This window comes from Triturus cristatus, chromosome 8 (genome assembly GCF_964204655.1).
Source record: "Triturus cristatus chromosome 8, aTriCri1.1, whole genome shotgun sequence".
Classification (NCBI taxonomy): Eukaryota; Metazoa; Chordata; class Amphibia; order Caudata; family Salamandridae; genus Triturus; species Triturus cristatus.
This window is the reverse complement of record NC_140591.1, coordinates 1,475,017,472-1,475,030,294: the sequence shown is the minus strand read 5'-3', so window position 1 is coordinate 1,475,030,294 and position 12,823 is coordinate 1,475,017,472. Positions and strand designations below refer to the sequence as shown.

General features: G+C 46.4%; 1 protein-coding gene across 2 annotated transcripts in view; it reads right to left on the bottom strand.

Annotated features, from left to right (window-relative positions):
- The window catches only part of P2RY6 (pyrimidinergic receptor P2Y6), a 273,825-nt gene that overhangs the window by 84,317 nt on the left and 176,685 nt on the right, over positions 1-12,823 (bottom strand). For both annotated transcript variants that reach the window (XM_085623309.1, XM_085623308.1), the window contains one exon: positions 10,869-10,963. Coding sequence is in view for 1 of the 2 variants with exons in the window: in XM_085623308.1 (XP_085479434.1) it covers positions 10,869-10,913 (45 nt within the window). In the remaining variant the exon portion in view is untranslated. The remainder of the gene's footprint in view (positions 1-10,868; positions 10,964-12,823) is intronic.

The following is a 12,823-nucleotide window of genomic DNA, read 5'->3' as shown; positions in this document are numbered from 1 at the left end:
AGGGGCAAGTAGGTCAAGCACCTCTTTAACTGAATTATTGAAATGGTGTGTGAGGTCATTAGCATTATGGGAGGGAGGATTAAGTAGAAGTTGAGCTTGCAGCTTAGACTCCAGTTCGCCAAGGGGGATATGATTAAAGTTTCTGGTCAGTTTCTTGTGTTTAAGAGGTGTTGGGGAGAGGGGAGAAGACGTGGAAGAGATCGTGAAGAGAATGAGGTAGTGGTCGGACAAATCGATGGGGATGATGTTGGATAAGGTGGCCAGATTGTTGTTAGCGATGATGGGGTCAAGAGTGGCCCCTTTGGTGTGGGTTGGGGAAAGGCAAATTTGTTTAAGGTCATTGATCTCAAGAAAGTTGGAAAGTAGATTAACTGCGGGGTCCTTAGTATAATTCCAGTGGAGGTTGAAGTCACCAAGGAAGAGATTATCAGTGTTGGAGAGAGAGGATTGGGTGAGGAGATCCGAGAGTTCCTATGGGAAGGGAAGTGGATCACCAGGGGCATGATAGATGTTATATAGACAGTGGGAGGGCGGGCCGAATAAACAGACGAGGAGGCTGTATATAGGATGCCCGTCGGCGACTTTTATTCAAGGTTTCGCTTAAAAAGGTTGCGAGGGGGGTTGATAAGTCCTCAGTGTCCTCTTGGTTCTTTTCTTTCTCCGGGGAGGCGTATTGTCCAGTAGGGCCCTCTCCTGGCTGGTCTTCTTCTCTTGGTGAGGTTCTCCCACGGAGGCTCATGAGCATAAAAAGAAAGAGGAGCCGTCAGTCTTATAATATATATGCCTGTTTTGTTAGGATAGTCCCTTCACCATACCACGGGGGTGAATCTACGCGTTTTTGGGCGGGAAAGTCTAATTCGTGAGGGTAAGAAACTCAGAAATATACGTGACTATGATGAGGGGGAGTACATAGTGAACATTTGGGGTATCGGCTTCTCTCTCAGGCTGTCCCGCTAACGTTATAGGTCTATTTACAGGGAGGGGTTAGTGTACGAGAAGTAGGTGCTTTTCACGACTATCAAGTGTGCCCTCATTCTCACTCTCAGTCCCTATTCCCCTCCTTCCCCTTTTCTTGTCTATCCCACCCTGTCCTCCCCTTCCCAGTCCCGAACCACTCACCGGCTCCGCCGCAACTCTCCCGAGTTGCGGCCGCTCCCCAGCCTCCTCCTGTGGTGACCACCAGTCTTCACACCACCTCTCGTCTTGGCCGTCCTCTTCGTCTTTGTCTTCTCCTGATTCCACGTCGTCTTCGGACTCCGCGTCTTCCTCCCTCGCCGTCTCGTCGTTCGCTAGCTTCTTCCTTCCTCCGGCTTCCTCTCGCTGGCATTCTGTGGATTGGTCAGTTTTCTCCTCGCTCCCACAACCACTTCCGAAGTCCTTCCCGCCTCCTCTCGCGATGTCCTGCATGAGTGGTTCCTGTAGGGGCGGCACACGGAAGGATTTGTTTATTTTTCTGAAGGCCGCCCGCCGTATCTCCGGACTCTGGGTCCTAGCGCCGATAGGTGGGTGTTCGTGGTTACTCACTATGGGCCAGGGATGGGATACGCTCGGCACTTCCCCACACAGACAAATTGGGGGAGAACCCTGGGCTTTAAGTGTCGCACCCAGGTATTCAAAGGTGGAATGGTCCGAGTTTTTAACCAGAGAGATTTGTAGCTCGTTTTTGAAGATTAAGGCTAGGCCACCTCCTATTCTGTCCGGCCTGTCTTTCCTGAGAATGGAGAAACCAGGGTGGATGAGCAAGTCAAACATTTGTTTGGACGGTTAGACACAAACTCGAGGCACACCCCAATCCCTTAGCATAGGATGAGATAAAGAGGTGCTTGATATATATTGGTTGTACAGAAAGAGGAAAGGAGATGTGAAGTAACTATTCAGAGTTTCCTTTCACCACTGCCATTGGCACAGGTGCAGTGGTAAAGGTCACAGCCACCAGCCAGGTTCAACAACTCCAGCACTAGCCAGCTCTGTATCTAACAAAAACAAGGATGGGTGACCTGTAGTATGTACATGATGGACAGAGGGGCGGACACATTCATTGGTTACGTCACTGCAGAAGTCATCCAGCTGACAAACTTTGCCATCAGCATATCCCAATGCATGATAGTAGACTCAAAATTGTCAAAAAACAGGGGAAACTCGAAAGCAAAAACTTTCACACAGAAAAGTACGATTCAGCCAGTGGCTCATGACCCTGCTTTATTAGATTCCATAAAGTGTAGGAATGGGAGCTAAAAAGATGGAGAAGGCAGGAATAATTGGAACAGTGCACAGGTCCCCCTTTTGAATGCACCTTATGGTCATCACACATAGGGCCGAACAAACTGGCAAAGTGAGGACATGTGTGGAAACAATGCTCCCCATCCAAAAGGAAAGACGCAACACCTCTGTTAGAAGGCTACGTCTTATCAGACTGAACTGGAGGTGACCCACAAAGAGTTAGGGACATCAAGAATGATGAACCGCCCCAGAATGCATCAGGAGTTCACAGATTCCCAGAGACTGTCAACTACTGTGACTGATTTATCTCTTATCAAGCCACCCTCCGAAAACCACTCAGGGAGCTGATTAGGAAACAGTCAGAAAAAGTCTTGCAGACCAAGCGTGAGAAGTGTGTTTCCAGCCAGAGCTGACTTCAAGGCAATATTGGTTCATGAACATATGCACTTACGCCTATGCCGTAGCCTGGCAGATGTCGAGGACAGTCCCTCCACATTGCAATGCAGTTGTAGCAGCCGTAGATTTAGTAAAATGGGCTCTCAGACCTTTCAGAGGCTGCTTCTTAGCCAATGCACAGCTTTGTGCAGAGAACTATCCACCTCAAAAAGGTCCTCTTTCGCCCTGTCTTCCCTTTCTTTGCTCAATTGAAACCCATAAAAAGCTGAAAATTCACTCAATGGTATATGGTACGATTAATGTTGGAGCTCAAAACCCTTTTCGGTTGTAATTGATGGAGCCTCTCCTCCTCTTTGGTGGGGTGACGGTAAGCAAAGAATTCTGTTTGAGTAATGAATTGCATAATGTGGAAGAGAGTTATGACTGTTTCATCACAACAATGGAGTTAAACAAGGATTGTTGGACCAGCAAATGACACATAAATCAAATAGCCAATCATGGAAACACTAATCAAAACACAGTTTAAACAGAGAGCATATGCGCTTTAGCACTGATCAGCAGTGGTGAGGTGCCCAGAGTCCTAAAACCAACACACACAGGTCAGGAAAAAATAGGAGGAATACGCAAAAAGTTTAGGGATAACTCTGCAAAAAGGGCCATTTCCAACACTGGGTCAGAGACAAAACAAGGAAAAGGACATCCATAAGCTTTGCTTGTAAGTGAACAGCTTTGTGAATGCCTCACCAAGCCACAATTTTGTCCCGGCTTCCTGCATCAATGGAATTCGTGAAAGGGAGCCTGGCGGTAAGGATGACATCCACCAGATCAAACACAGTCAGTCGCTGCTGCTCAGTTTCCATGAGTGCAAGTGTCATTTCGGGTGGAGTACGATGGTGTGTTGTTGAGAAAGGCAGTCAAATGCTCATGCCGAGAAGGTCCAGGTAGTACAGACTCCTGGCCCAATCCAATACCACTAGCAAGCACTTGAGCCTGGTCGTTCTCGATCTTTTTCAGAACTTGGGGCTGGTGAGGAAGGCTTGGGAGGATGTGCAGGAGTCCTGAGCTCCATTCCAGCTAGAATTCATCTTTTAATGACTGTTCTTGTGGAAAATTCAACACGCAAAACTTTTGACACTGAGGGTCTGATTTAGATCTGGGCAGACGGGTTACTCCATCACAATGGTGACGATATCCCGTCCAGCAAAATATAAATCCCATAGGATATAATGGGATTTTAATTTCGGCAGATGGGATATCCGTCACTGTTGTGATGGAGTAACCCGTCCATCGAGATCTAAATCAGGCCCTGAGTGTTCTAATGGTGCTGAAAAGATCTAGCCTGGGTTCTGACCACTGTTGGAAGATGCTCTGTGCCACCTCGGGATGTAGACACCACTCGTGATCTGCCAGAATCTGCCTGTTCACTTCAGTTACTCTGACATTCAGGGAGCCTACTAGGTCGTCCACAATCGTGAAAATACACTGGCGCTCCAACCACCTCCAGAGGCGTACAGCCTCCTGACATGGAAAACCAGATCTGGCGGTCAAGCCTTCTACATCACTCCTAAAGCATGAAAGAACCTACTGCTACACATAAGAGCCTCCTCCTCACTGCTTGAAATTCGTAGTAAGCTGAAGATCTGGCATTTTGAGTAGGCCGACAAAGGCCCTAGGTGTGACTAGACTCACACCTTCTCTGCACCAGCATACCCTCCCAGGCACATGATTTTCTAATGGCTTTATGATACGCCTTAATGGCATCTCTGAAAGTTTTTCTGAAGGTGGAATAATGATTTTGACTCCATTCTGTTCCGGTACTTTAAGCTCTTTTTCACTGAGGCAATAAAAGTTGCAGAAATGTAGGTAGGAAGGAAGAGATGAGCCTAACCGATTACATGTGTAACAAGAAGATGATGGAGCGTGGTCCGTCCATTTTCTGTTCAGGCTGCAGCCCCACCTTGTTACCTTTTTCAAATCAGGAGTGAAGTAGGGGAAGCCTCAATTGGGTCAGAATTAGGAGTATGCTATATTGGAATTTTTCACCTCGCCAAAGTTGGAAGCAGTTTCCCCGGCGGTGCCTGAGCAAAGCTATTTGTCATGTGCAGTGCTTAATTTGAGCTGGTGTTTTCTGGTGCTCAGCTCTGGCACATAATCTTCAACACCGTCACTTTTCATGAGTACCAGTTAAGGACACACTAATTTACAGGGAGATGAGGTGATTTGCCCAGAATCACAGGATGTTGAGCCGACTCTGAGACTCGAACCTGGTTCCCAAGCTCTGAAGTCTGCAGCTCTGACCATTATGTCACATACTCTCCCCACTTTCACGGTTAGTAGTTGGTTTTGTTTTAGGTGGCTCTAACAGGAGAAATGGGCTAGTGCAAGCTGCCTCTTGACGAAAGCCGGCACTTATTTTTTTACAAATGAACCTCTGGTCATGTATGATATTCATACACTGATGTGTAAACCGGAACCTGAGCACAACAGCTTGTACAGTGGTAGGAACATGGGATTTGACCTTTCACTACAGTAATACATGTGTGAATGGGCTTGCATTAGTGCACTTGTTTGAAATAACATGTTTTATTGGGCCACATTTATTTTCCTAGCCATGGCATAAATTGGGCTGTTTGTATATTTATATGCAAAATGGCCAAAACATGTGAAGACAATAAGGCATACATTTCAAATTAAGCTACGATGCTGCCCTGGACTTGCACAGTACTGACGTCCCATGGGGTCTTTGGAAAGTAGCTCATACTCTAAGCCGTCTGTACTCTCTAGTGTTGCATTTATTCATGATCAATAGACAATGTGAATCAGGAAACCATGTGTATCTTGAGAACCATCCCCCCCCAGCCCTTGTAGGCTGGAACAGGAGTGTTTACCGTAAATATTACCTTTAATTGACAACAATGCTACTGCGGTACCTGGGGCCTGAGCGGCTTCACCCATGGCTCCCTACCCCCAGTTAACGAGACTTGATAGATATCAGTGCACGGTAATTGGATGCGCTCATGGTCTTCAGGGGAATTAAACAATTTCCAGACATGAAGGCGGTAGGGTGGTTAGAGCTGGCACAGTCCCAGCTCCTGCAACACAGCTGACTTCCCACTCCCTCAACAGCACTGTGCAAGCAGCGGGCGTCTGCCTTGAGTGCTTTGGGTGAGAGGGCACAGCACAGATCACTGACAACTTGTAGTGTGAAAAAAGCCTCTTTATTGAAACAGGTGCACATCACACCCCTAAGTCCCCTCCAACAAGTCCCCCAGTGCAACTGCCTATCACTACACCTATTCCCTACATCCTGAATTGTATCAACTTCATAAGTATAAACCTTAAAATTGCTCACTGTTGCGAGTGTGAATTTACTCCCAACCCTCCCCCTTCGAACTGTTTCACCCTCCTCTCCCAAACCCCCAGGCATGGTAAGAGTCTGGAGTCGGGGCTTGAAGGAGACGGAGTGAGGAAGAGCGATGAAGGAGAGATGATGAGGTTACTCACTTTATGTTGAACATGACAGCGAAAGGTTGGTCGAAGGTGACCGTTTCGGGTAAATTGGCTGGTATTGTCTTCTTCAGTAAGTTACAATGGGACTATTGTGCAAAGTGATATTTCCACGGGTTAGAAAGGAAAGTCACCAATTGCTCTCCAGTAATCCCACAAACATCATGCATGGAACCCCTCAAGTGGAGGCTCACTTGGACTTTTTCCACCAATGGACAATAAGCGGCTGAAAATCCTACACATTATTGGTAGCAAGCCAGGGTAAGAAGTAAAAAAGTATCTGTAGATTACAGATTTAGGAGAAGAATGAGGTGGAAGCAGGCCCTTGGGGTACAAGTCAAGCCCCATAAAAACTCTCTAGCCCTAAACGTTGACTGCAGGGTCTCTGGAATCAACGTCTGGAGGCAAGGGGAGGAGGAGCGTGTGTTGAGAGGGGTGCACTCTGGGTTCTGAACCCCTGGAGGCTCCTGCCCACTGCCCATCTCTTAGTCCCAATCTTTCGGGTTCACGGCATTGGGATCTGGATTGCGCTCTGGCTCCTCTCAGCCCTAGGGCTTTGTGTAAATGTTATATGTGAAGTGGCACTGGCCAATGAGGACTATATTTCTGATTTTTAAATAATATCTGCCTACCATCATGACCTTTTCGCGCATTGAATGAAAACCCTGCACTTTACAAAACTGGATGTTCCTGTGCTGCCTGAACTAGGCTCAGCCTCTATCCTGACTCTCAGTGCAGCCACGGCATGGATTTGTTCTGTCTTTGCGATGACATTAGGTCAAGAGGGGTTGTATTAATATTAATTTAGGGGATGGCACTGGGTGGTGTTGGATGATGCTACACTACAATCTGTATTCTGCTTTGTTAATCTGTGGAACAATCTAATCCTATGCCAACACTGCCATTTTCACAGTGAATTTTATTTTAAGGTTCCATTAGCGAGGTGAACTAAGTCTTGTTAGGACGTAGAATATTTTATTCAGAGACCTGATTTGATGTTGGACTCTATTACATTTTGATTTAGCCTTGTCCTAATTCCCTATATTAATTTATCATGCATTTTGAATAGATATTGTTTTTTCTTACTGTATTGGTCTTTAATTATTTTAAAAACTTTAATGGTTTCTAACTTTTACTGGTCTCGAGCCCCCTTAAGACTTATTTAATTGACTATGCTGATTTATTTTCTGTCTATCTAATCTCAACAGGGACACGTTTCCTCCCGTGTTTTTGAGGACAGCCCCATCCCCCATCCTCTGCGGGGGCTCTGTCTTCCATTATCAGTTAAGATAGTCTCCACTCCATCTTGTATGTTTCCTCTCTTGCAAGCAAATAACAGTTATGGTCCGATAACAAATGCAATTATTGAACAAATGTTCTTGTCAGAATGGCATTTTTATATTATTCTTCAAGGGCAACGCAGAAGGTTGCCGGCAGATATGTGCTCTAAAGCAGCGTGCGCCATATTTCATTGGTGCTCTGCAAAGTGGCGGCTTGTGCATCAGGAAGGAAGGCAGCAATACATTCTGTTTGGTTTTTTTAAAATACCAATTTCTTGATTTGATTTAAACACATCAGTATTTTGAAAACAATGGACGCAGGGCGAAAGTGAACTTGTGGCCAATGGAGTGAAGGGAGTGGCGGCCATGACAGCCGTGGTGGGGGGTGAGGGCAGGGATTGGGATATTAGCAAGTGAGAGGAAGGGAGTTCAGGGCACTTGGGGAGTGAAGACTGCTTATTGATTCAAATTGTTATAATTTCAAAGGACAAGTAATGAGGAAATGTAACCATCAAAATGCCATAGGCTTGAAGGACAGCCCACCCAGCCAATGGAAAACAATGAAAATTACGAGAGCCAATGGCTGAAGAAGGCTGACCCATGCCCACTCTCTCTGAGCTACTTCTTGTCTATAGTTCATGCACTTTCAAATTTAAGGATTGCCAACATCCCAGAAAGCAAAATCTGTCTGGATTGAGCCTTAAAAACTGGGAGGGGAAAATGAGGAAGAAAGGAGAGAAGGACAGGAAAAGGATAAAAACTGAATTTATAAGGTATATTGTGGCTGTGAGGATAGCCCATTTCTTTCTATTAGCTCCATCCTGACTGGTTTTAGTGAGCTGCCATTTAATTTAAAGTTATCATTCTCTTCACTCCTTGCATCCTAGTCTCCTTCCCAACTCCTGCTTCCACATTCCACACCCCTCATGCCACATCCCTCCCTTCTTACTGCCCAGTCCGTGCTGTGTCCTCTCACCCAGGACTCCCTCCTCACAGAGCATTCCACACTCAACTGTGTGCTCACAATCGACCCTGTTCTCTGATGCTTGGGCTCGGCCAATCAAAGACACGGCAGTGAGCTCAATGTTATTGTTTGATAAGCGCAAAAACAAACCTGCCTTCCCAGCTGCGTCCATTGGCTGCGGGAGAGAAGAGACGATGAGGCATTGCGTCCTACGCTGGATTCTACATCTCCCAGAGTATTGTATTGTGTTTGCATTTGTATAGCGCTTACTACCCCTGACGAGGCGTTGAAGCGCGTTTTAGGTGAGTAGCACGCTACTCCCGAACCCATAAAGGATTAGTGGTGAATTAGGATAGTGAAATATTAAAGGGTTTTGAGTGGTGGATAGGTTAGTCAGTTATTTGGATTGAGAAGGCTAGTGGAGGGATAGAAGAGGGAAAAGGTTTGCTATGATATAGCGCTTGCTACCCTTGATGGGGTGTTGAAGCACTTTTTCGGTGAGTAGCACGCTACTTCTGAAACCATTGTGTTACCCATAAGCACTTGTGCACTTACCAGAAGCAAGAATAGACATTCAGACTGTTTGCAATTACAGATGTACCTAATGTACTTTGTGCAACACACACATTTTAAAAAATGTCTTCCATTTCGGTCAATCCCGTCTTTACATTGGGGCCTGTAAAGATTTCATATCATTATTTGCTATGCAATTAGGATCTTAAATAGAGGTGTCATATGTGTGAGAGTCGTTCTTCTCAAATCACAGTCCCATGTTCAATGAACTGCTGCACTGAAAAGTGTCTGTGACATGAACTTGGATTTATGCAAATAAGGAAGCAAAGAGTAATCCTACTTTTAGCCCTGCTTGAATTACTTTGCATTATTTATGGCTTTTGCTTCATGAATCCTTCCCTCAAAACATCAAATGTGGATGCTCACACTGCCTGGCAATCAATGCCACCTCGTCAAGTGCCTGATTACAGCAATCAGCAGCTTTGTTGACGAGCCATCTTCTGCAAGTGTGCGGTGTGCACTGTACTTGATGTGCAAATATTTTACTAGCTCTAGACCTCCCAGAGCCAATATCTGCAAATGAGGCCGCAGATGGTGAGAATCCGGCAGCTACGCGAGCACAGCTCCTGGCGGGGGCTTTGTTTTGATGAAAGTGGGCACTCCCAACGTTTAACACGTTGGAAAGGCCTTCAAGTTTTTGTAGATAATGAAATAAAGGTTCACAGTGGTACTGTTTTGCCCAAGATCAAAGGTGGAGATGCTGGTGGATACCGAAAGACAAGATTTGCCTAAGATCACACAATTTAAGCATGAAAATCGAGATTCATGGCAGTCTTCTATGTACGCGGTAGATGTCATATTTTAGGGACATTGAGCCTTGTCATCATGTGTCCTGGTTCAGAATGAATGGCTCTTGGTTGTCACTGGCGAGGGAAGTTTAGAATCTGTGCCCTGTGCATCCTATGAGCTGCTGCAAAGCACAGGGCTAACGACTAGAGGCTGAAATACTCCGAAACACAAACACCAGAGCTAGAAACACCTACTTAGTACATCTCTTTAGATCTGAAAACCAGTTCCAGACTGAGATGTGCCAAAGGAGCCTTTCCCACTTGGATTCCTGTTGGCCAACATTCTATCTCCGACACAAACTTGTCGTCTCCTTGGATGGAAGAGGCAGTGTACCTTCCCCACTCTCAACTCTCTGCCTGGGATGCAGCGCCTGAAGCGGTCTTCTGAACGCTGATCAGGTTTTGTGGCAAGGTGCACCAGATAAAACATTTTGAACTGAAAGTGACTCCTTGCTGGAAGTCAGCCATATTTAGCCAGTGCAGAATTTGCAAAAATAGAAGCACGTGCGCCGAAGTACCCTAAGGTAATTGTAACTCGTGCCCTCGCCATGCACTGCTCATTACCCCACACATTAGATCACTTGACATCATTAATAACACCACTGCAACATCTGTTATGACATCATTAATGACAAGGCTGTGCATGGTGGGGGTGCGAGTTATAGTTACCTGAGGGCATGGGTTGTAGTTACTGGAGATTGCTAAAACTGGTACATTTCAGTGTTTTTTTAAGTGAAGACCACTACGTTGTCACTGAAATTTTCACCTAACTGTAACGTCACATGAACCTCTAGTTTTTTCAGTAAATATATAAATGTATATCCAGCACCTCTTTTTCCATTTTAATAAGTAAATACATAGGATATTAAGCTCTTTTAGTGTTCCTTTATACATTAAATCTCCAGTCCTTTAAATATGTTTAATGTCTTGTATATATGGACCAACACTGGATAAAGATTTCTGTATGTTGATTAAACATCAACATACGTAAGAACATATTTAATCTTTTTACCAAACTTCGGTGCTACACCCTAGCAGAGTGTATATACATTCCTTTGTACCTGACAAATTATTTCCCTGTGAAATCTCATATGGCCAAATCCACTCCCAACCTTACAATATAAAGTTAGAACTTAGTACCTTTAATGGAGAGAGGGTCTCACGGCGCTCCCCGGCCCATGCCATTTTAGGCAGCGTCTTGAAATGACCATGATTCTTGAGGAAATCCCTGTGAACTAAAGAGAAGAAACACAATGTGAGTGAATATATCATGTAAGTTGTCTGTAGCAAGGCCTCAGTAGCCACCATTAGATGGACAGGCACAGTGGCTATTTATCAATATTAAAAATAAATCCTGACACCTAACTCAATCTTAACTGCTCCAAAGAGGACCTGTTCCCTGTTTTCGAAGGAAGTACAACATGGATTATTGCGGAATAGGTTAGCATATACTCAATTACCATAAGAATGGATGAATGAATAGCTCTTTATTTGCAATTAATTAAGACTGGTCAAATATACAAAGCATCATAAATTTGCAAAATAATGTAATTATACTACTTATCACCATACCTGGTCCTTCTCACATTAGAGAGTGTGTAAAAGGTGTTTTTAATCACAGGTGGGATTATCCTAGCCAGTCGACATCTGCAGCTTTGGAGAGTTAGAATTCTGTAGGACATTAAGAAGCGATGACCATACACTTTACGAAGCTGCTTATAAACTGGAGCTCCTGGCCCACGCCCAGACTTACACAGCTGTGTCCCATCACTTGGGTTCATACCTGGGTCTTAGGTCAAGAAAGAGGGAGCAGCTCAAGTTTAGGGGAGTGGACCATATCTCGAGGCTCACACCCCATGGTCCACCAAGCTGTCTCCATGGCCTCTGTTTGTTTGTCTCAGTCCCTTGCCTTGTTGAGGCACATTTTGCCGAGAAGTTTCTCAGCGGTAGTTTCTTGGTGAAATATGTCCATTATGGTGCAGCTTCACACATAGACTCTTTCAGGCAATGAACATACACCAGGAGGAGGCTTCTACATGCATTAATTCCATCTCAAGCCAGCAGCTAGAGACTAGCTTGGCACCGTACCTAGAACCCTACCCTAAAGCTCCAGCTACTGCGCTGGCATCAGATTTGAGAAGCCATGTGAAGATGCTGTTGCTTTAGACGCTTCTGTTAGTGTTCTAGCACTATTCGCCCTCTACAACCGAAATGCACGCTCTTGAAGGCAACAGCCGGGACTTATGACTACGTCTGATCCCTTGCATTGGGAGTGTCATTTCTCGTGAATAATAGACAGAACATCCCAGGCAAAATTCAGATGTGTGCAATAATTATAACGGGAGAATCCATTACTACTGTCCTTTACTACTGTCCTTTAGTTTTTAACAACAGTACAATAAAGATACTGATGTTTCAGGCGTGGCCAAGCCGGCGGTGAAGATGGCCGCTAGCTAGTAAGGCTTGTAACATCAGCCTGGCCCAGCGGCGATTTTCCCCGGAATCAGCCTCACAACTTGCACCGAAACCACCGCCGCGGACAGCGGAAGCGGCACTGGTGCTGTGGCCCTAATTGCGGAGCTCCTGCCCTTGATAGACCCGGGGAATCATCGCGGAGCGTGTGGCCCGGACCTGCCGGCACGGCTCTTACGGGCGCCTGGGTGGACCCGCACTGAGCGGCTGCCCGCGGTCGCTCATCGGACCTGAAGCCACCACCAGCGAGACATCGGGTGAGTCGGGCGGTGTACCTGTGCCCCTATTACCCCCCGTTACCGGTGCTTGTTCTGCGCCCAGACTGGTTGCCCCGCCCAGTGCCCATTGAACATCAGATCCGGCGTTGCGGGGACAGGGCCTGCGGGCCGGGGATATCGGGGGCTGGGGTGCCTGGCTGGGACTGCGGGCGTGCCCGGTGGGGGGGCGGTGGTGCGCCCGCCTGCTGTCTACAGCGACGCCACTGCCACGCGCCTGCGGTGGGCCCTGCGGGCCTCGCCTCTAACGCCTCACCATCGCGCTGTGCAGGAGACACGCTATGGGGGGACTACAGGACCCCCCACGCTATCGGCTAGACGCCAGCACCGCTCGGACCAAGAGGCGCA